At 48.0% G+C, this 22,415-nt stretch overlaps 2 protein-coding genes across 2 annotated transcripts; one reads left to right on the top strand and one right to left on the bottom strand.

Moving 5' to 3' along the window:
• Positions 1-415: 415 nt before the first annotated feature.
• Positions 416-5,675, bottom strand: LOC120682713 (sodium/hydrogen exchanger 6-like). Its single transcript, XM_039964715.1, has 22 exons — positions 5,319-5,675; positions 4,670-4,721; positions 4,496-4,555; positions 4,390-4,414; positions 4,221-4,306; positions 4,029-4,140; positions 3,828-3,890; positions 3,702-3,721; positions 3,520-3,614; positions 3,389-3,417; positions 3,214-3,245; positions 3,087-3,134; positions 2,951-3,011; positions 2,678-2,775; positions 2,530-2,605; positions 2,401-2,420; positions 2,151-2,248; positions 1,945-2,054; positions 1,622-1,708; positions 1,210-1,313; positions 1,005-1,102; positions 416-765 (listed from the first exon to the last, which is right to left on the bottom strand). The coding sequence occupies exons 1-22, from the start codon at positions 5,533-5,535 to the stop codon at positions 707-709; spliced, it is 1,650 nt and encodes a 549-aa protein (XP_039820649.1). The 5' UTR covers positions 5,536-5,675; the 3' UTR covers positions 416-706.
• Positions 5,676-18,300: 12,625 nt separating this feature from the next.
• Positions 18,301-22,104, top strand: LOC120682707 (heat shock protein 81-1-like). Its single transcript, XM_039964706.1, has 3 exons — positions 18,301-18,632; positions 18,894-19,316; positions 20,373-22,104. Exons 1-3 carry the CDS (start codon positions 18,507-18,509, stop codon positions 21,921-21,923), a joined length of 2,100 nt encoding a protein of 699 aa, XP_039820640.1. The 5' UTR covers positions 18,301-18,506; the 3' UTR covers positions 21,924-22,104.
• The last annotated feature ends 311 nt before the right edge of the window (positions 22,105-22,415 follow it).

Raw genomic sequence — 22,415 nt, 5'->3', positions numbered from 1 at the left:
GTGGCCATTTGGGCCTCGCGCGCGTCCGCGGGCATGTGCTGCGCGCCTCTTTTTTTTTTGGATGGATGGATGGTGCTTCCATAATTTCGCGTGCTAATACGCCGAAGCTTCTGGACATTTTTTGGTTGATGAAATGTTGAAGAAAAAAGTTGTACGTATTTGGTACGTATTTCCACGTACGAATCTAGTTTTGATTTTTGAGGGCCTCTTTGAGATACGGAATTTTTCAAAACAAAGTTTATAGACACGTAGGAGAAAAAGGTTCGTTCGCTGAAGATTTGGGGAAAGAGAGAAAACGACGCATCCTGCAACTGGCGCACATACAACAAGGTGCGGAAGGGTTCAGCAATAGAGATCTGGACATACAGTTTCGAGGAACCTGCAGCTGGCGCAGGTGTAGAAGAACACAGATGCATCCGTACGCACAAAGAGTCTCATTTGGAACGGACCAGAACATAATTTTCAAGTATGGTAGGTTCCACATATGTTTAACTCTATACGTACGTCCAGAATCCTATGTTTAACTAGCCTAATTCAGTTTATACAGCTCTGTCAGAATGTTTAATTGCACTTTCGACTTTTGGACACGGAGAGAGGTACTGTGTAGATTCCTCGAAAATAACCACTTTGTATCCCGACTTTTGGTAATCGGAGGAAGGTACTGTGTAGATTCCTGGAAGATGACCACTTTTCATATCTGCAACTATTAATCATGTTCCTCCAAATCACTAGGACCTCTGGATACCGTCAATTCTTTATCTGCGACTGCATCCAAGAGTTACAGTTAGTCCTCAAGGAACACAGTTACAGTTAGTCCTCAAGGAACACAGTTACAGTTAGTCCTCAAGGAACACATGAATCAAGGAGGGTCCACTTTCGTTTCAAAAAAGGTAAAGCCGACTTTCTAGATGCTGGAGAGTAAGGAATGAGAATAAAGTGAACAAATTCCGATCTTTGCTTCTCTAGGGAAAGCGTATCTAAGCTACAGGGACAAGTTCTCTTACTGGGGCTATTATCTGGTGTGTCATCGTTGCGATCCCCATTTCGCGAGGTGAAAATGGGAGTAAGGTAATTTTTGTCCAGTAAAGCGAAAGATGAGGTGCTGCAAAACAGAAATTGAGGTGCACCAGGGTGAGAAGAAGCACTTGGTCTGTGGTGATAGGTTAACGCAATCAATCAATAAATTAAGATAGGAACTAGTTAGTTCACCTTCTCCTTATATCTCTAAGTTTCGATTTGAATTTGCTTGAAGTGGATGGTCCTTCATCGTAATTTTGTCCCATGTAACCAGTGTCGTTGCCATCGGAATTCTCCTGCATTTAGCAAGCCGGCCAATTATAATACACAAACCATCAGTAACCCTCATGGTGTACAAAGATGAAATACAAGCGGCCATATGGTCCGCTTGTAAGCACCAAAATAAATCCTTGTAGCCCATGACATGTTTGTAAATTTCTCTACAGATGACAAGTGCATCCGTGTAGCGTCCCTCTGCCCTACTTCCAACTACAAGAGGGGAGGTGCAAAGAGCCAAGGACTGCAATGTGGCAATGTGGGTACACCTTTTGCAGAAGAACTAAACTGCTTTATCTGTGTTATTACACACTGCAAAGGAACTTACCTCGTACAGCTGGTGGTAACGGTTGCTGTCCCCAACTACTTGTAGAGCTTCAAGCATCGTTCCAGTTGAGCCTCCAATAAGTAGTACCTTAAATATTACCATGCGAGAGTTATTTATGGCCGGTGAGGTTTCTCAGCAGGAATTTTGAAAGAACTCTACAAGAATCAATTCGGTCTGTATCAAGTAAAATCCTTGCATTTGAGGTAAGGCCTTGTATGTTGTAGGATCACATAATTCTGAGGCATACCATCCAAATCGTTTTCATGGACATTATTGGTTAATTTGATATACTACTATGGAGAGAATTACATCCAGGAACTTACAGTTAGAACAACAATAGACGTGGTAGCAGTAAAAATTGTCTCGCCGTGTCCACCAGGAAGATCATGAACAGACTGAAGAGCGAGGGCAAAAGCCATAGCTCCTCTAAGCCCTGAATAAGCAAGCACAGTAGTTAGAAGCATGAAATTATGACGAGATAGTTTATGGCAGACTCATCAAAAGAGAACATATTTTATAGCAGACATACCACTATACCAAAGAGCCTGCTGATATTGCCTAGGTATTTGGCAATGCGGTGGTCGTGCCAAATTCAGTATGTATGCACAAGAGAAGACATTTGCAGCCCTTCATAATGAAAGGAGATGAGAAACTAACATTTTAATATAGCTATGCGGCATAAAGACAGAGAAAATGGAAAGTATTTTTCAAAATATCTGCGATGATACACAACCAAACCAAACGAAATAATGGCAGAAGTATTTCAGTCGGTCATGTACCTTGCAAGTAGTATGAAGATCTGCATGTCATTGACAAATAAGAGATTAAGGAAGCAACAGAATGTAAACCTATTTCATGAAATAGTGTGTAGAGTAGAGGGTTGGTGGTTTAATCCAATGGAAGGATACAATTGAGAAAAATATGAATCCAACATGTGACCAGCTTTGGCGTTCCATTGCAATATCAAATCCCATGTATATGAACCTGCATAGAACCACAACCAACTCATCATCTAGAGTTGTTTACATATGCAAGCTGAACTATAGTTTGGCCTACACAAAAGCTTCTGCCAGTGATGAAAGAAGATGGAAAAAGCGAGCTGTAAAACGCTGAGAATCTTCTGATAAGTTTGAGAATGTGTATCTCTTCATCACCTGGAAGTAAAATTCTTTAGTAAGCAATCCAGTAATTCAAATTTGGTTACTGAACTTGAATTTTGAAGTTACACACTTGGAAGATAAATGGAAGCATTTTCCGAGTCAAACAGGATTCAAGGCAACATTTTTTTTCCCGAATAATTCAAGGAAACATTATGAGAGTTGAACTTACAATACCAGTGAAGAGAATAGAAACAATGCCGGATAGACCAATGCCTTCAGCTAGCATGTACCTAGTATAAATGGGGGTAACTAACAGAAACTTTTAAATGAAACTTAAGACTAAAGGAAGTTCAAATAACTCTTACGAGAAGTATGGGAAAAGCACAAACAAGCAACTCTCCAGATTTTGAAGGCTGAAAGTGATACAAAGTTCAGTTGTTTAAGTGATGAGATCTGGTTGCAAACAAATTGCATGTGACACCTTCTACTTACTTCTCAACGCCCAGTGCTGCATACTTGAAGAGGTTTGATAGAATTAAGGAGTAGCAATATTGAGGTGTGACTTGACAAAATTACAAAAATGCATATGAGAGAAGCCAAACCTCCCTCACAACTTTCATGACTAATCATGTTTGTTTTCATGAAGTAAAGTTAGATTAAAGGATATGAGAGCAGAGATTAGTCCAACACCAATGCCTACAAGAGAAAAAAATGTCATTGAAATATAAGAAACGAAACAATACATAAAAATAAAAAAGAGGGAATAATAGCTAAGATGAATAAAGAGTTATGAAATACCTGATGACATTGATCCGACAAAATTCTCAAGAAACCTTAGAATTACAAGAAAAAAGTTTTGTCCAGAAGGGTGTGTCCTCATAGTTGCCATAGTCCTGAAAGCTAAAGCTATTTAAAATATGATTATTGGAAGATTTAAAAGAGTGCACAAGGCAAATTTATCGAGGGAATTATATCCGCACCTGTATAAGGATATAGCCACCTTAATTGACAGACCATAAAAGGGCAAAAGACTTATGTAAGCATGAGCAGAACTAATTTATTAATTTAAACAAAAGGATATTAGGTAAAGAAAAGTTTCTGCATACAGCATCATTCAAAACTGATTCTCCAAAAACCAGTGCATAGAGATTTGTATCGGTGCCAAGTTCCTGCAATACACAAACATTGTGTAATTGTTTCTTTCAAGACAGCAGTAGATTTGAGCAATGTGTAGTCATGTGGTTCAATATAGAATTAAAGCATGCAAGCATTCTTTTGACTATTATTTAAGAAGCAGTGACAAAAACCTGAAATATTGACAAAACTGTTACAGGGTCAGTTGCTGACACAAGAGCGCCAAACATCATACACTCAACCAATGGGAGCCTGTAGATAATGTATAATAGCCCACCAAGGTAGCTGCCACAAGAAGTGTAAATTATATTACTTTCATTTATCAATGGAGGAGTATGTATAAAAGCAATAGAAACGGTTCTTACACAAGAAGACCTGTAACTATTGAGGCAATGAAGGTCCCAAGGATTGCGAATGTTATGATAGCACCGAAGTTCGAAAAGAATGGTTTCTACAAAAGAAAAGAAAATTATATTATGATTAACTACGCTGGATATAGTAGGCAACTAAGGGGCTTAAGAATCCAACACTTACTGGTGCTAAGCTGAATCCAGACTGGGTAAGATGCAGTCAAGTAAAACATGACAAACTTCACAAGAAGTAATTATTAAGAAATAAAAGATAATAGAATCAAGGATATAATATAATTGGAGGAAGTAAGAAGAGAAGGAAGAAGTCCTCTCGAAAATTAAACCATCTCCTGAATTAACAAAGAAAGAAAACGAACATCATATGGTTTTCAGAAATAACAAGAACGACACTTTGTGGGGGTGATTGGGTCGACTAAAAGGTATAAGAGATGTAGCATATAGACCTGGTGCTTTTCTGAGTGTTTGATATGTTAGCAAGCCCACCAACAATCATCCCTGTCACAATAAGATATTGAATGGTTTCTCATTTCTCAGACACAAGGTGAAATCCAGAAAGCTTCAGTATACCGAAAGAAACGTGTATAACAGTTCATTATATTGATTCAAGATAACATTACTATTGGAGTTCATGCGTTTATCAAAAGAACAAAATAAAAGCAAAAGCTCCTAAAGCCTAAAGGTCCTCAGAACTCATATATTACAAAAAATTGAAGTCAATATAATGCTAAGGTGCAGGCTCATTTGCAAGCCCAGACAAATTACAGCCATTGCACACCATGGTAGTAGTCTAGTAGAATGCGGAGGGGTAAACCAAAACGCTTTCCAGTTCTCTCTCGAAATGGACTCCTATGCCAACTGAACATTGGCTTTGGCCGAACGCTTAATGTCGCAACAGCAACTTGTCATCAGCGAACTCAAGCAGCACGTTAGCATCATCCACTGTGATCGTGGCGACAGTTGGCTATACCCACTCGAAAAGGAATTAGAATCCCCATCTCCAAATGTGCTGATCGGCATTTCGAAATTTCTAACAGAGCATTTGCCCAAAACCTCCTAGGATCGATCGCAAGGTGGCGGGCGGTGGAAACGCACCGATGAGGAGGGAGCCGCTGGCCTCGGGGAGGTAGTAGAACTTGCGGCGGCGGAGGACGTGCCCGAGCACGAACGAGAGCACGAGCATCGATATCTGGAGCAGGATGCCCACCCCCGCCGCCTTCTGCTCGTCCACCGTCCCCGGCGATGATCCCGTGGCCGAAGCCACCACGGGAGGCGCCGCTGCTGCCGCCGCCGCGGCCAACCCCGTCGCCATTCCCCCCACGCGGTCCCGAGCTCCTCCCCGCGCGCGGCGTGCCTGCCCCTCTCCCTCTCCGGCGATTCGGTCGCCTCGGGATCGTGCGATTCTCGCTCGACGGTGACGCGGTCGACGACGCCTCCTCTCCTTCCGTTGCGGACTGGGGAGAGAGACCGGACCCGGCCGAACGGAGGAGAGGCGAGGAGGAGGGGACGCGGAGACGGACGGTCGCGGATGCGTTTTTCTGCTGGCCCGACGGACTGGATGGAGCACTTACCTGTGGGCCACGACGACATGGCGATCGGTGACGAGAGGAACCGGCGCGAATAAAAGATGGGCCGCCCTGGCCTCTCCAGTTGGGTTGGGTCGGATGGTAGCGATTTGTGCAGCCCTTTTCGGGCGTTTTTTTTATTTTTTTATTTTTCAAAATTATTTTTTAAAGAAATATATTTTCGGTTTCATAATTTGCAGATTTATACCCTACAGCCCGGCTGCGGGGCGGCCGGCCCCTACAGCCCGGCTGCGGGGCGGAGGGACCTTAATGTAAATAAAATTTATTTTTAATCGCATTTTGGTCCCTGGGGAAGCCTGCCGCCCGGCAGCTGGGCGGTAGGTACCCGTCGTCCGGTGGCGGGGCAGTAGGCCTACCCGCCGCCCGGCAAGGGGGCGGCTGGCCCCTCCCGCAGGTTAAACCTTCCCCGTAAGTGCGGCATTAGATGTGATTTTAAATATTTTGGATAGAAATAAAAACCGTTAGTAAAGTAGATGAATATGAAAAGTATAATTTAGCAATTCATACACATACGCAACTGAGAACGAAATAGGTGATGTATGAGAACGAAATAAGTATAATATTACGACATGTTCATAACAAAAATACAGAAACAATTAGAAGCGCCTCCTAACCACCCTGGTCATGTCGACCTCTTTTACGCTGTGCGTGGACGTGGTCTGTAGGGTATGCGTGTCGGTCTGGAGGCCCTACGTCTCTACCTGGACGTCCGGTGGCCACATGTGTCTGGAAGGTAGGATCGGCCTGCTGGTTAGGTGTAGAAAATAACCGACTCTAGTCTTTTTGTTCGCCTCCAAGGTATCTTGTGTGGCCCCTATGCAGTAGCAATTAAGATATCTTAATTATCATCTTATAAATCATTTATTTGGGTATATATTCATCATACGTACCTGTTGGTGGTGGATATGAAGAAGGACCCATATCAGGAAGCTGGTGGTGCGATCCTGTAAACCGTTCAAATTATTTAAAATATTTATAGAAATAAGAAGAACATGATAAATTCGGATTACGGATTAGGTATTTACTTTGCGTTCCTTCTGCTGTCGCCATAGGGTAATACGAAGAAAGTCCCGCATCATATAAGTGTTGTGATTCTATATGTAAATGCAGAAGGAATTAGACTTCATACCAAAATTAATGGAAATTAAGATATGGACTATATGTTTACCGACATGTCGTGGTGGTGCCTGTGTTGGTTGAAATGACATCCCTGCAGCTGGTGCCATGGTACTAAACTGGGTCCCTCCGTGAGGTTGATAAGGTGGGTGTCCATCACCTGTATGGACTGAGAATTAATTGTTGTTATCAAAGTAGGAAGTCAGTAAGTATCCTCACGTACCTGGATAATGCTGTTGAGACCAATAAGGTGCTGGGTGAAGCGTCCCCTCATAAGAGAAGACTTAAATGTGATACAAACATCAGTCCCAGGAGGCTGATGCCACATTTATTACATCAGATGGTTCATTACCATACAAACCTCCGAGGAGGACACTCGATACAGATAATAATAATAAGTAACCAAGCTACGATATAACACCAGACCGCAACCCACATGGAGTCTAGCTCGGGCTCAGAGTACTGCGTCAGCGAAAACATCTCGAACAGGGCCGGTTCCACAGGCAAGGTTGGGTGTAGAACGATAACCCTACTCGGCGTCGTCTGGTACAAAGTCTGGGTCTTCTTCTATAAAAAAGTAAGAATGGGGTGAGTACAAACGTACTCAGCAAGTCCAGCCACACCCACGGAGAGGGTTATATCAGAATAACATGTACGGGTGAAACAAGGATAAGGTTACGGCTTAATTTGCAGAAAACTCAATTTTTATGCAGGGGTTTATTTAGCAGAAAACATTTCTAAAACCAGCTTTTGTAATGGATAACACGGATTTTAAGTTTTAAATCTGCTACCGGACTCCCCGTCCGTCGTAGCACACGGCACAACTGCCGGACACAATTCCAAAACAACTCACGCTAGCCCAACCCCAGAAACACTAGTTATGTGACCACACCGTAACTCGCCCAATGCCGTAGGCACGGCTATTCGAATAGCTTTTAACTCTGCAGAGGTGTGCAACTTTACCCACAAGCGGATTACCACAACACGAGCACCGTAGTGTCGGTGTAGCTCCCGACATAGCCATTACCCACCTTAGCTAGACCTGACTAGCCATCACGGGATGCACCAAGGGGTCATCGACCGTTCACTTAGGTATAACCGGGCATATCAAATTAACTAGTGAGATTTATGCTAAGCCGTTGCCCATTCAACGGTCGAGTGGTTTGCACGATAGTGGAGTTAGGTGAGATGACACACCAACTCGGTCCTTAGACACGACAAGATGGATATCTCCCTTCTTTGCCCTGCCACATTGGCACGAGCACACCAAATGGCAAATCCGTAGAAATGCCATCTATCCCGTCTAAACTTTCTTTACAAAAACACCACATTTATCCCATCCCACATACACACATTTTCTTTTTAAAATAAATCGTATTATGAGTAAAGTCCTAAGCGTTCTAATATCGATTAACGTCCAAGCAAAATCAGACATTAATCTAGGTGGTCAAGGAATGGTCATCACAAATCAAGGGGTGGCTATCCAACCGTGTTTTCATGCAAGCAAAACATATGCAATTTTATAAAGCAGGCCATTGGGTTGTGTTTATAAAAACTAGGACAGAAACATGCATCAAAGAATGGGATTGAACTTGTCGTCTTCGAAGCCTTCGGGGAGGTCCTGTCCTTCGGGCTCGGGGTCACGGAACTGGTCCTCGTTCACTTGTTCGCAGTACTGCTCGTTAACGGGTCCTCCTTCGTTCACACCGTGGTCTACGACGCAAATAAACAAGCACACAATTAAGACACGGTAAATAAAAGATTTATCGTCGAGCTCGAATCGGAAACACATAAAATATGGAGTATGGAGTAAAGTTTTCGAGTGGATTCCTAAAGGCATGGCCGAAACTGAGTTAAGAGATACTTGGTAAAGTTTCGGGTTGATCAGAGGTCGTTTGATACATGAAATAATAGGTCGTGTAAAGGTTCGGGGGTCGGATAAGAGGTCAGGGGCCTAGTTGTAATTTTTGGAAATATCTGGGTTGTCCTGGAAAGGTCTAGGATATATTTAGAATTTTGTTTACATGTAAAAAGGGTTTATTTTGAAATAGAATAAAGGGCAGGGTTTCTTTTGTAAGATGGCAAAAGGGTGGGAGGTTTCTTTACTAAAATGGGAGGAGAGGGGGCCTAAATGCAAAATAGCCACTCATCCCCTTCCTCCCGACGCCGAACAGAGGAGGCGGCCTAGGGGCGTCGGCGGCGGTCAATCCGGCCGCTCTGGCCTCGGGGGCGGCCGGGGACCGGGGGAAGAGGGAGAGGGGGTTGTGGGGAACCGATCCCCTGCCTCACCTCGAGCTAGGGTGGCGCGCAGAGGCGGCTTGATGGGACCAGGCGGCGGCGGTTGGGGAAAGTTGTGGCGGCGGCGCTAGGGAAGCAAGGGAGGGCGCTGGTGGTGGCGGCCGGAGTTGTGAGGCGATGGCGATGCCGAGGACCTCCTTATATAGCCGAGGAATGGCGGTGGCGAGGCGGTGGAGGGGAGGGCCGCGTCGGTGGCGGTCCGACGGATTTGGCGGGGCTTTAATGGTGCTCGACCGGCTCCTAGTGTCGCGATGCGGCGTGCGGCGGTGGCGAGGGCGTCGAGGCCGTCGTCGGGCACGTGGAGGTGGGGCGCGAGCTGTGCTCGCCGCGTGTGCGGGCACCCAGGCGACATCACTGTGCCGTGCGGCGCGGCGTGGCGCGTGGCCCACGTGCACGTGCGTGGACTTGAAGAGGAGCAATGCGCGCGTACGGTCGGCGGTGATGGCGGTGCTGCGCACGCGGCCGCGTGCGCGCGTGGGTGAGCGGCGGGTTGCTGCGGCGGCGAACGTCGCGGCGGGCGGTGCGGCGGTCAGAGCACGCGCGTGCGCCTGCGCTCGTGCAGTGGCAGGGGCGCAGGCGTGGCGGATGCGCGGCCAGGGTGGAGCACGGCGCGCGGGGCGAGCGGACAGGGGCCGGGCGTGCGCGTGTGGAGGCGGCTGGTGGCGACCGAGCGACGGCGTGGCGCGGCGTGCGCGTGTGCGCGCGCACGGGGCGGCGCGCGGGCTGGGCAGGTGGGATGAGCGTGCGCACGTGAGAGAGGGTGGCTGCGAGCGGCGTTCGGTCGGCACAGGGCGTCGGGGGGAGCGCGTGCGGGAGAGGCAGGCCGGGTGCGCGCGGGCTGGGCGACGCTCGGGCGTGCGGGAGCGAGGCAGAGGAGGGAGAAGGAGAAAGGAAGGAGAGAGGGAGAGAAAAAGGAAAAGGAAAAGAAAAAGGAAAAGAGAAAAGAAATGGAAAAAGGGAAAAAGAAATAGAGGAAAAGAGAAGAAAAGAGGGAAGGAGGGAAAAGGAAGGAGGGGGGAAAGCGGGTACGCGCCGGCGGCGATCACGCGGTGCGCGGGCCAGCGGGCGGCGTGTGCGGTCGGGTGCACGGCCGGGAGCGGTGGTGCGCGAGCGGGGCAGGCGGGCCGGAGAGAGAGGAAAAAGAGAGGGAGAGATTCGCGGCGGTCGGACGCGACACGTCGCGCTGGATGGGAAATGGATGGGACGTGCTTTGAAATCGGGTGTCGAGTTGTTTAGGAGAAATTATGGGGACTAGGGTTCAGGGTTTAAGGGGGAGTCGAGCTCAACGACAAAGAAAACAGTTTTAGTGCACGATTTAATTTAGTGAATTTTCGGGATGTTACAAACCTACCCCACTTAAAATGAATCTCGTCCTCGAGATTCGGCTGGTTCCTAAACAGGTGGGGAAACTCCTTCTTTAGAGCGTCTTCGCGTTCCCAGGTAGCTTCTTCCACTCCATGTCTGCTCCACTGAACTCTGCATATCCGTACTTCAGAGTTTCTGGTTCTCCTAGTGACAGTGTCTAGAATCTTGACCGGTACTTCCTGATATCGTAGGTCTGGCTGTAGATCTATCGTTTCTACTGGCACATGTTCCGCTTCGGGTACCCTCAAACATCTTCTTAGCTGCGAGACGTGGAATACTGGATGTATATCTGACATTTCTTCTGGTAGCTCCAAACGGTATGCTACTGCTCCAACTCTCTTCAGAACTCGGTATGGTCCAATGTACCGAGGGGCCAATTTTCCTTGTACCTGAAATCTTCGGGTTCCTCGAATGGGTGATACCTTGAGATACACGAAATCTCCTGGGCTGAAACTTATTTCCCGTCTTTTCTTGTCGGCGTAGCTCTTCTGTCGGGACTGGGCTGCTTTCAGCTTTTCTTTAATCTCGGCAACTCTTTCTTCTGCTTCCTTTATGAGGGCAGGCCCGACTAGGGCACGTTCTCCAACTTCTGACCACATCAGAGGGGTCCTGCATTTTCTTCCGTAAAGGGCTTCGAACGGCGACATGTTCAAGCTTGCTTGATACCCGTTGTTGTATGAGAACTCGGCATAGGGTAAACTCTGCTCCCAATCTTTGCCATAAGTGAGGACACATGCTCTCAGCATATCTTCCATAATCTGGTTTACCCTTTCTGTCTGGCCATCTGTCTGCGGGTGATAAGCGGAGCTAAAGTCTAGCTTGGTGCCCATGGCTTTATGCAAACTCTTCCAAAATCTAGAGGTGAACTGGGTTCCTCTATCTGAGACGATTCGACTGGGCACACCATGCAACTTCACTATATTTTCCACATAGAGCTTGGCTAGCTTCTCTCCGCCGTAGTTGGTCCGTACGGGTATGAAGTGAGCTGTTTTAGTGAGTCGGTCCACTATTACCCATATGGAATCATGTCCTTTCTGGGTTCTGAGCAAACCTACCACAAAATCCATTCCTATTTCATCCCATTTCCAAACCAGAATGGGTAGGGGTTGCAACAATCCTGCCGGCTTCTGGTGTTCAGCTTTGATTCTCTGGCAAGTATCGCAATGGGCGACAAATCGTGCAATATCTGCCTTCATCCCATTCCACCAATATTTCTGTCTTAAGTCCATATACATTTTGGTGGATCCTGGGTGAATGGAGTAAGCCGACTTGTGGGCTTCATCCATGATTATTTGCCTGAAATCTCCTTTCTGGGGCACACAAATTCTATCTTTATACCACAACGTTCCCCTATTATCTACTCTAAAGTCTGGGGCCTTATTTTCTCCGGTCTGCCTCCGGATTTCCATCAGTCCCTTGTCCGATCTTTGGGCTTTCCTGATTCTCTCTTCTAGAGTGGATTGGACGTTCAGCACTTGACTGGAGCCTCGAGGGACAATGTGCACGTTTAAATGTGCCATTTCCTCTCGTAAATGGTCATCCTTGGGCCCGTAGGATTTCCGACTGAGGGCGTCGGCCACTACGTTTGCCTTTCCCGGGTGGTAATGAATTTCCAAATTATAATCCTTGACTAATTCCAGCCATCTTCTCTGTCTCAGGTTTAAGTCTGGTTGGGTGAAGATATACTTCAGACTTTTATGGTCGGTAAAGATTTCGCACTTATTTCCAATCAAATAATGCCTCCAAATATTAAGTGCGTGCACTACGGCTGCAAGTTCCAAATCATGGGTCGGGTAGTTTTGCTCATGAGTCCTGAGCTGACGGGAAGCATATGCAACGACTTTCCCATCTTGCATCAGTACACAACCCAATCCTTGTCGGGACGCATCATAATAGATGACAAAATCCCGATGAATATCCGGCAGGGTTAGTACTGGGGTTGTCGTCAATTTTCCCTTCAACTCCTGGAAGCTCCTTTCACACGACTCCGTCCAGGTGAACTTCTTCTCTTTCTTGAGCAGCTCTGTCATGGGCCGGGCTATCTTAGAAAATCCCTCAATGAATCTTCGATAGTACCCAGCTAATCCGAGAAAACTCCTGATCTCACTGACATTGGTTGGTTGCTGCCAGTTGGATACTGCTTCGACCTTTTCGGGGTCCACTGCTACTCCTTCCGCGGTCAGAATATGACCAAGGAAGGCTACTTTTTCTAGCAAAAACTCACATTTGCTGAACTTGGCGTATAGCCTATGCACTCTCAGTTTTTCCAAAACTACCCTCAGGTGTTGCTCGTGCTCCTGAATACTCTTTGAGTAAATAAGTATGTCGTCAATGAAGACTACGACAAACTTATCTAACTCGTCCATAAACACTTTGTTCATGAGGTTCATGAAATAGGCAGGTGCATTTGTCAGTCCAAAAGACATCACCGTAAACTCAACCTGCCCATACCGGGTGACAAAAGCTGTCTTCGAGATGTCGCTCTCCCTGATCTTGAGCTGAAAATATCCGGACCTCAGGTCAATCTTGGAAAAGTACTTGACTCCTTTTAACTGGTTAAAAAGATCATCGATCTTGGGAAGGGGGTACTTGTTCTTGATAGTGACTTCGTTCAGTGCCCGGTAATCAACGCACAACCTCATACTTCCATCCTTCTTTTTGACAAATAGAACCGGGGCTCCCCAAGGCGATGAACTTGGCCTGATGAAGCCAATCCGTAGTAACTCCTCTAGTTGTTTCTTTAACTCCGCCAACTCGGAGGCTACCATCCTATAAGGTCTCTTGGCTATGGGGCGGTTCCAGGAACAAGATCAATGACAAATTCTACGTCTCTATCTGGTGGCATACCGGGAAGTTCTTCGGGAAAGACGTCGGGGTACTCATTCACTACTGGGACTTCTTCCAAGGTCTTGGTTTCCATACTGAATACCATCGGGTTTGCTCCACATTCCCGAGTGTGACAGGTCACTCGGAGTCCCTCTGGGTTTGTTAGATGCACTACCTTGTCCGTACAACCTATGAGGCCATTGTATTTGCTTAGCCAGTCCATTCCAAGGATCACATCTATCCCTTCTGACTTAAGTACTACTAGATCTGCTAGAAACTCTACCCCACTTAAATTAATCCTTACCCGTAGACAACCCAGTTGACACCTGATGTCTCCTCCGGGCGTCCGGGTTAATAGGGGTGTTTTTAGTAGTACTGTAGGTATTTTATGTTTCTCCACAAAACTCGAGGATATGAATGAGTGTGATGCTCCAGAATCAAACAATACTGTTGCAAGAGTTGAGCTGACTAGGTACTCACCGAGTACTACGCCCTGAGCTCCTTGAGCTTCCTGCGCGTCGATGTGGTTGACGCGGGCTCGTCCAAAAGACTGCTGGGGTTGCCTCTGCTGGTTGTTGTTGTTGCTGTTGCCACGGAGGGGCACTCGGTTGGCACCGGTCAGAACTGACTTGGGTCCGTTCACTGTGTTGGAGAAAGCTGAAGTAGCCGGCTTGTTCTTGGCATAGGGGCAGTCGGCGATGAAATGACCCGTCTCACGACAGTTGAAGCAGGCCCTCACATTGCCGTTGTTGGTGGTGACCTGGCTTGCATTACCCTGGGAGGCCCTCATGGTGTTATGGCTTCTGGGCTATGTGTTAGGGGCCCGTGGTCCTGTCGCTTGAGACTGAGTTCTGTACTGCATTGGGGCTTGGGACCTTGGTGCATTGTAGCTGAAGCTTCTGGCCTTCTGGGAACGGTCTTGCTGGCGGGCCTTGCTCTCCAGGAACTTTCGCTTGTTATCTTTTCTCTCATCACTCTTGGCCTTCTCGGTGAGGATTGCTTTGTTCATCAAGGTGTTGAAATCAGGATAGATTTGAGGGGGTGAGCAGGGTCCTGAGTTCTGGGTTTAGCCCCTTCTTGAACATGTCCTGTTTCTTTTCGTCGTCATTCACTTCCTCCGGTGCGTAGCGAGCCAGCTCCATAAACTGGTGTGTATACTCTTCTACCGACATACTCCCTTGTTGAAGTGTGCGGAATTCATCCGCCTTGCGCTTCAGGATGGCCGAGGGAATATGATATCGCCGGAATTCCTTCTCAAACTCCTTCCATGTGATGGCGGAGGCATCTTCGGCGGCGGCACAGTAGTTCTCCCACCAGGCTAAGGCAGTCCTGGTGAGTTGATGTGCTGCCGGAAGGACTTTATCTCGATCCTGGCACCCAAACGGCTCGAGCTTCCTCTGGATCACGCGGAGCCAATCATCTGCATCCAAGGGGTTGCTGGATCCGGCAAAAGTGGGTGGCTTGGCCCTCAGAAAAGCTGTCAGCTTGTCATTAAAGGTCTGCTCTCGTGGCTGCCTGTTCACTAGAGCATTGGCCAGTGTCTCCAGTATGAGAGTCTGGTTATGGATTATTTGTGCCAGGTCCGTGAAGGGTGGTGGTGGTGGTGGCAGCTGTGCATCATAATTTTCTCCTCTGCCCTGACTCACTTCTTGTTCTTCCTGAGGATGGTTTTGCCCGTTAGGATGTACTCCTGCATCAGTGGCTGCAGGGTCCCGGATGCGGGAGGCCCTCGTAACGCTTCGGGAAACCATCTGTAAAACAAGTGGGTTGGGGTTAAGATTAGGTGATGTTTAAGTTGTTTAATACATATAATAAGGCAGAATCAACCTTCCGCCGATAGGCACACACAACAAGCACACAACAAGGCAAACAAGCAACTTTATTAAAGCGAAGCAGGGTACAACACGGGGACACAACTAGAACGCGTACTACACGTCCTGGTACAAGTTCAGACTTAGCGATACAACTTAAGCCGAACGGGCTAGGAGGGTACAACACTAGGGTAGCGTCGGGCAATCTACTCGCGGGGTGAGTCTTCTTCTAGGGTGGTACGTGCTTCCGGGGAAACAAACGGCTCGCCGTCCTCCGGGTTCCCATTCTCCAGGGGCTGTGTAATGGCTTCTCTTGTGGTGGCGGTGGTAGACTTTCCAGGGTTCTCGGGTGGGGCTCGAGGGCTTCCAAAGAGCGTTCCCCATCCTATGACGGGTGTCCCGAGTAGAACATGGTCTTCTCTGATGGCCGGAACTGGGGTTCCACTCCTACTCCATTCTTGCATGCGCCGGTCTCGGGCTTGTCTGAGGCTCTCCTATGCAACTGCTTCACTGCTGATCACGGCTGCGGCTCTTGCCTCGGCTTGGGCTGCTCGGACCTGTTGGAGCCTCTCCGCGAGTTCAGCTTGCTCAGCACGATGGGTCTGCTCCCTCAGCAGGTGGGCTTGTTCATCGAAGAGCTGATCCAAAGCGGCTAGATAGTTAACCACTTGATACAGAGGGTCCTCTTCATGGCGGCGCCGTTCCAGGCTTCTCATGCGAGCTTCCCAAACGGGGGTTCTGATGGCCAGCGAGAAGAACCTCATTGGTGTGGGGGCTAGGTGCTCCTCGAAAATTTGGCACAGGTATCGAAGTGCCTTTCTGACGGCCAAGGGATAGGTGTCTTGGTGCCTAAATCCCGTAGCGGTTACTCGCCACGGCTGGATGTCGGGGTAGCGATCACTCCTGGCGATGACCAGGATCACCCTGCAGCGGAGGGTACCATGGTGCTCGTACTCTCTGTTGTAGTACCTTGGGCGTTCCGTAACGCCAAGGCTCTCCAGGGCGTTGATCAACAGGCTAGGGAAGCCAGGTGCAGCTTGGCAGTCGCCCTGGGTCCAACCTTCCTCAGCCATCTGAAAACAAAGATAGGGTGAAAAACTTGCACAATTATTTGGGGTACACCAAGGGAGTAGATGATATTTATTACAACATGGTGGGGTACAGATTGCATGGTTATACGATTATTAAGGGCAAAGGTTCTAGCTTGGGTGCTACTCCTATCATGGGGACCCTTCCTCGACCCTATGGGGGGCGCTTCTTCAGTGGGAGATATTGTTCCATCATGTCATCCTTGGTCTGAGTTCCTTTATCCCAGTGGGTTTCTTCGGGTTCTTCTTCCTCAGTCTGAGTGCCTATGTCCCAATGGGTTTCTTCGGGTTCTTCTTCGGTCTGAATGCCTATATCCCATTGAGCCTCTTTGGGTTCTGCTTCTTCTTCTTCCTCTATCCACCCACCTATTCCTCTGCGAGCCTTATACTCTCGCATTCGGGCTTGGAGAACGGCCAGGGAATTCTCGGCGCGTGTGGCTCTTGCCTGTTGCTCTTCCAGTTCTGCCTCTTTTTCTTCCATTTGGACTTGGAGGGCGGCTAGGGAATACTCGGCGTGTACGGTTCTTGTCCGTTGTTCATCCAGCTCTTGGGTTGCCTTTTCTGCTATGTGGACTTGTTGCTTCAGTTGTGCTGCTTGCTCGCGGTAGAGCTCATCCAGGCCGGTGAGATAGATGGATAGGTGGGAGACCGTGTCTTCCAGGTCTTCTTCCTCTCTCCCAAGTCCTCTCATCCGGGCAATCCATGTGCGTCCTCTTCCTTCAGTCGGCGGGAAAAATCCCATAGGAGTCCGCTGAAGGTGATGCATGTAGATCACGCGTAGGCAGCAGGGCGGCCGGCCCTGGGCGTTGTGACGTCTGCGACGCTGGGCGCGCGCGATTCAGCTTTCCCGGGCACGGCGACAGCGACGCCCGATCGATCGGCGATCGGAGGCGTGGACGACGCCTTTGCTTCTGGGGTAGATCTGAAATCTGATGCAGATGCGGCTGCCTCCACTGAACTCTGTTGTCACTTGTCAATCGACAGGAACCGGCTGCAGAGCTGCTCGCGCATCCATGCTAGTGCTAGGCTGCTAGCAGCATGCAGTGTGCCAGTGTGTGCGTGTGAGAGATTCGCCTGTTTTAGTTTCCGTAAATTTTACACTTAAAAATGTCACATCGAAAAAAAATCTCCCATGTAAGGAGTATTAAATCTAGACGAAATAAAAAACTAATTGCATAATTTGCTTGTAAATCACGAGACGAATCTAACAAGCCTAACTAGACCATAATTAGACACTAAATTGCTACAGTTACTGCTACAGTAGCCATGTGCTAATGACGGATTAATTAGTCTTAAAAAATTCATCTCGAAGTTTACGGACGAGTTCTGTAATTAATTTTGTAATTAGACTATGTTTAATATTTTAAATGTAAAAAAATCCATTTCAAAAATTTTAGATCGGGAACTAAACTAAGACCATTGTTGCACATCATAGCATGCGTGCAAGATGGGTGTAGCAAAGCTGCTAGCACACTGCACGCTGCAAGCACTAGCATGGATGCGCGAGCAGCTCTGCAGCCGGTTCCTGTCGATTGACAAGTGACGACAGAGTTCAGTGGAGGCGGTCGCATCTGCGTCAGATTTCAGATCTCCCCCCGAGAAGCAAAGGCGACGTCCACGCCTCCGATCGCCGATCGATCGGGCGTCGCTGTCGCCGCGCCCGGGAAAGCTGAATCGCGCGCACCCAGCGTCGCATACGTCACAACGCACAGGGCCGGCCGCCGAGCTGCCAGCGGCCTAGGGAGCCGGTTACCCCGCTGCCGGGCGGCCGGTCCTTCGGGACCGGCGTGCAATTTTTTATAAAACTTTTTACATAAAACCCCCTGCTGCCCCGCAGCGGGGCGGCCGGGTGCCGGCCGCCCGGCGCGGGCGGCCGGGTATATATTTTTAAATTTTTAAAACGAAAATATATTTTTGTAAAAAACGAAATTGAAAAATATAAAAACCGCGAGTCTTCAGATTTGAGGAGCCACATAGAGGCCCACCAAGGCCCAAATGGCAACCATCCTCTCCTGCAGCTGCTAGTCAAAATGATCCGGTCCCGACAGCTTCTAGGCCCATGTGGAACGTTCCAGAAGCGCACCACCGCATAAATATTTCCCCACCCTGCGCCTCGCCATCTCTCGCGACCCGAAAGCCCCCTCCAACCCTAGCCGCCTCCTGCAAGCTTCAGAGCTCAGGAATCAGGCCGCCATGGCGACGGAGACGGAGACCTTCGCCTTCCAGGCCGAGATCAACCAGCTGCTCTCCCTCATCATCAATACCTTCTACTCCAACAAGGAGATCTTCCTCCGCGAGCTCATCTCCAACTCTTCCGATGTAAGTACCCCGAATCCATCTCTTAACATCCCCTCGCATCTCAAATCTGTGTGCATCCCTTCGTTTTACTGGCGCACGCGTTGATCCTTAAATATTTTGTGATCTCACGGATTTATCATTACTCAATCAAATCTACGCTTCTCCGAGATTTGAAATTATTCTTAGCAAATAGCAACCGAAAGGCGAGTGGCTACGTTTCCGATGTCGATGTATTTGTGAGATTGGGGTCTAAATTGTTGCGGTTTTGTTTGATTTTTGCAGGCGTTGGACAAAATCAGGTTCGAGAGCCTCACTGACAAGAGCAAGCTCGATGCGCAGCCGGAGCTGTTCATCCACATTGTCCCCGACAAGGCCAGCAACACGCTCTCCATCATCGACAGCGGCATCGGCATGACCAAGTCCGACCTCGTCAACAACCTCGGGACCATCGCCAGGTCCGGTACCAAGGAGTTCATGGAGGCCCTTGCCGCCGGCGCGGACGTGTCCATGATTGGGCAGTTCGGTGTTGGTTTCTACTCCGCCTACCTCGTTGCTGAGAGGGTGGTTGTGACCACCAAGCACAACGACGACGAGCAGTACGTGTGGGAGTCCCAGGCCGGCGGATCGTTCACTGTTACCCGTGACACGTCCGGGGAGCAGCTTGGCAGGGGTACTAAGATCACGCTCTTCCTCAAGGACGACCAGGTATGCTGTTTGAGTGACGATTATTCCTTTGTCATTAGTGAGTCAAATGGTCTCGAGTTGTTTGTGATCTGCAGCTGTGTTGACTGTTGACTTGTTTAATTGCTAGTAGATTCATTTACATTTGGAACTCTAGATTGATTACCCATGACTTGGAACTCTAGATTGATTACCCGTGACTTGTTTAATAATCATATTGGGAAAATTGCTCCAATCTGTTGCCCTTTGATTATCAGTTTTGCAATAACTTAGCTACGTGCAAGCTTAGTATTCGATGAAGGTTTATCACGATACCTATTGCTCATGTGATCTCCACCTATTGAAATAATCATAGGATTTGTTAATTGTTACAGTGTCCTACTCTTCATTCTAGTACTTACCTTTGCGGAATAAATTCAGCATGGTTTGTAAGGCTGATGTTTATGTTTCTTAAAACTATGAAATATCACTGTCTTGACATGAAGTAATATCCCAGTTTGGTTTAGTATGCAATCTGTGTGCGCGTCCTAGTCGGCGTCCTAGTCGGCGTGAGCGCAGTCTCCTCCCTGGCCACCGCGGCTGGCTGGTTGGAAATGGCTGGACTGGAACCATCTCCTCCAGCCCAGCCAGTTCCAGCAAGCCGAACAGGCTGTGTGTTGTGGTAAACTTGACATCTAACACATCTCATGAGAGCCACCATTTTTTCTGAACACTATTTTGTGCTTTCATTTATTTTTGTACACATTTTTTCTTGTGTCAATGTTTATAGTACAGTGAAATGTAGTTGTATGGTTAGTGATTACACTATGAATGAATAATATGATTGTACTCTTTGTATAGCCTTTGTAAGATTTAGTATGCATTGTGCTGAATTGAACATCGATGCTGAGGTGTCTTAGATTTTGGGATATGCTAATTTTTGTGCGTATTGTAGTTTTTCAAAATGCATGACAGTGCAAACCACATGATCCAATTTTCCCACTGAATGAATCAGTAATATGCTCGCTTGTTCGGTGTAATAATGTGGTTGCATATCCTTCCTGTGTTAATTGAACTCATCATTGAACTGTTTACTCGCAGTTGGAATATCTTGAGGAGCGCCGCCTCAAGGATCTGGTCAAGAAGCACTCTGAGTTCATCAGTTACCCCATCTCCCTGTGGACTGAGAAGACAACTGAGAAGGAAATTTCTGATGATGAGGATGAGGAAGAGAAGAAGGATACTGAGGAGGGCAAGGTCGAGGATGTTGATGAGGAGAAGGAAGAGAAGGAAAAGAAGAAGAAGAAGATCAAGGAGGTTTCTCATGAGTGGTCATTGATCAACAAGCAGAAGCCTATCTGGATGAGGAAGCCAGAAGAGATCACAAAGGAGGAGTACGCTGCCTTCTACAAGAGCTTGACAAATGACTGGGAGGAGCATCTGGCTGTGAAGCACTTTTCCGTGGAGGGTCAGCTGGAGTTCAAGGCTGTCCTCTTTGTTCCTAAGAGGGCCCCCTTTGATCTGTTTGACACCAGGAAGAAGCAGAACAACATCAAGCTCTATGTGCGCCGTGTGTTCATCATGGACAACTGTGAGGAGCTGATCCCTGAGTGGCTGAGCTTTGTGAAGGGTATTGTTGACTCTGAGGACCTTCCCCTCAACATCTCACGAGAGACGCTCCAGCAGAACAAGATCTTGAAGGTTATCCGCAAGAACCTCGTGAAGAAGTGTGTTGAGCTCTTCTTTGAGATTGCTGAGAACAAGGAGGACTACAACAAGTTCTACGAGGCCTTCTCCAAGAACCTGAAGCTTGGCATCCACGAGGACTCCCAGAACAGGAACAAGATTGCTGAGCTCCTGAGGTACCACTCCACCAAGAGTGGTGATGAGCTGACCAGCCTGAAGGACTACGTCACCAGGATGAAGGAGGGACAGAATGACATCTACTACATCACTGGTGAGAGCAAGAAGGCTGTGGAGAACTCTCCCTTCCTGGAGAAGCTGAAGAAGAGGGGCTACGAGGTCCTTTACATGGTTGATACCATCGATGAGTATGCTGTTGGTCAGCTGAAGGAGTTTGAGGGCAAGAAGCTTGTCTCTGCCACCAAGGAGGGCCTGAAGCTTGATGAGACTGAGGATGAGAAGAAGAGGAAGGAGGAGCTGAAGGAGAAGTTTGAGGGGCTCTGCAAGGTCATCAAGGAGGTTCTGGGCGACAAGGTTGAGAAGGTGGTGGTCTCTGACCGTGTTGTGGACTCACCGTGCTGCCTTGTAACTGGCGAGTACGGCTGGACTGCCAACATGGAGAGGATCATGAAGGCGCAGGCCTTGAGGGACTCGAGCATGGCGGGCTACATGTCGAGCAAGAAGACCATGGAGATCAACCCGGAGAATGCCATTATGGACGAGCTCCGCAAGCGTGCTGAGGCCGACAAGAACGACAAGTCAGTGAAGGACCTGGTGATGCTGCTCTTCGAGACTGCACTTCTCACCTCCGGCTTCAGCCTGGACGACCCCAACACCTTCGGCACCAGGATCCACCGCATGCTCAAGCTCGGCCTGAGCATTGACGAGGACGAGTCTGCTGAAGCAGATGCTGAGATGCCTCCACTGGAGGATGACGCTGGCGAGAGCAAGATGGAGGAGGTCGACTAAGCGTCTGCGGTTTATCCTTAGTTATCTGTCGTAGCTTAATCTGACTACTGTTCGATGCTTTTGGCACGTTATTGGTTTTGTGTAAGCTAGCTACGAGTGTGGTTAAGCTGGTACCTGTGGTACCTTGTCAAACAGTTTATTGCTATCACTTAAATTCTATATGCTAGATATTTCTGTATTCTGCATTGTCTTTTGCGGTCACAAATCTGGTGCTGAGCTGCAGTTGCTGAGGAAGTTTTATGTTTGTCTCTGCGTAAGCTCCTTTGTTACTGAGCAGGTGGAGCCTAGGCTTTGTCAATGCATTTTGTCCGTGCTACCACCGGTAATTATGGCATAGCATTGTGACGACTGTCACGGAGCTTCGACACTAACAGCTTGGAGCAAGCGGCAACAACTCGGAACAAGCTAGGTGTTCAACCATTCGAACAACTTTTTTTTTTTATATGTGCCATTCAAACAACTTGGAACAAGCTAGGCGATCAACCGTTCACC

This window comes from Panicum virgatum, chromosome 2K (genome assembly GCF_016808335.1).
Source record: "Panicum virgatum strain AP13 chromosome 2K, P.virgatum_v5, whole genome shotgun sequence".
In the NCBI taxonomy this organism is placed as follows: Eukaryota; Viridiplantae; Streptophyta; class Magnoliopsida; order Poales; family Poaceae; genus Panicum; species Panicum virgatum.
Note: the sequence above shows the minus strand (reverse complement) of the source record. Positions and strands in the feature narration are given on the sequence as shown.

Coding starts and splice junctions, on each gene's coding strand:
- LOC120682707 (XM_039964706.1), top strand. CDS start 18,507: ATGGCGACGGAGACGGAGACCTTCGCCTTCCAGGCCGAGATCAACCAG. Junction 18,633..18,893: donor TCATCTCCAACTCTTCCGAT/GTAAGTACCCCG, acceptor TGATTTTTGCAG/GCGTTGGACAAAATCAGGTT. Junction 19,317..20,372: donor TCTTCCTCAAGGACGACCAG/GTATGCTGTTTG, acceptor GTTTACTCGCAG/TTGGAATATCTTGAGGAGCG.
- LOC120682713 (XM_039964715.1), bottom strand. CDS start 5,535: ATGGCGACGGGGTTGGCCGCGGCGGCGGCAGCAGCGGCGCCTCCCGTG. Junction 4,141..4,220: donor ATAGTTACAGGTCTTCTTGT/GTAAGAACCGTT, acceptor TTCTTGTGGCAG/CTACCTTGGTGGGCTATTAT. Junction 3,722..3,827: donor AATCAGTTTTGAATGATGCT/GTATGCAGAAAC, acceptor CTGTCAATTAAG/GTGGCTATATCCTTATACAG.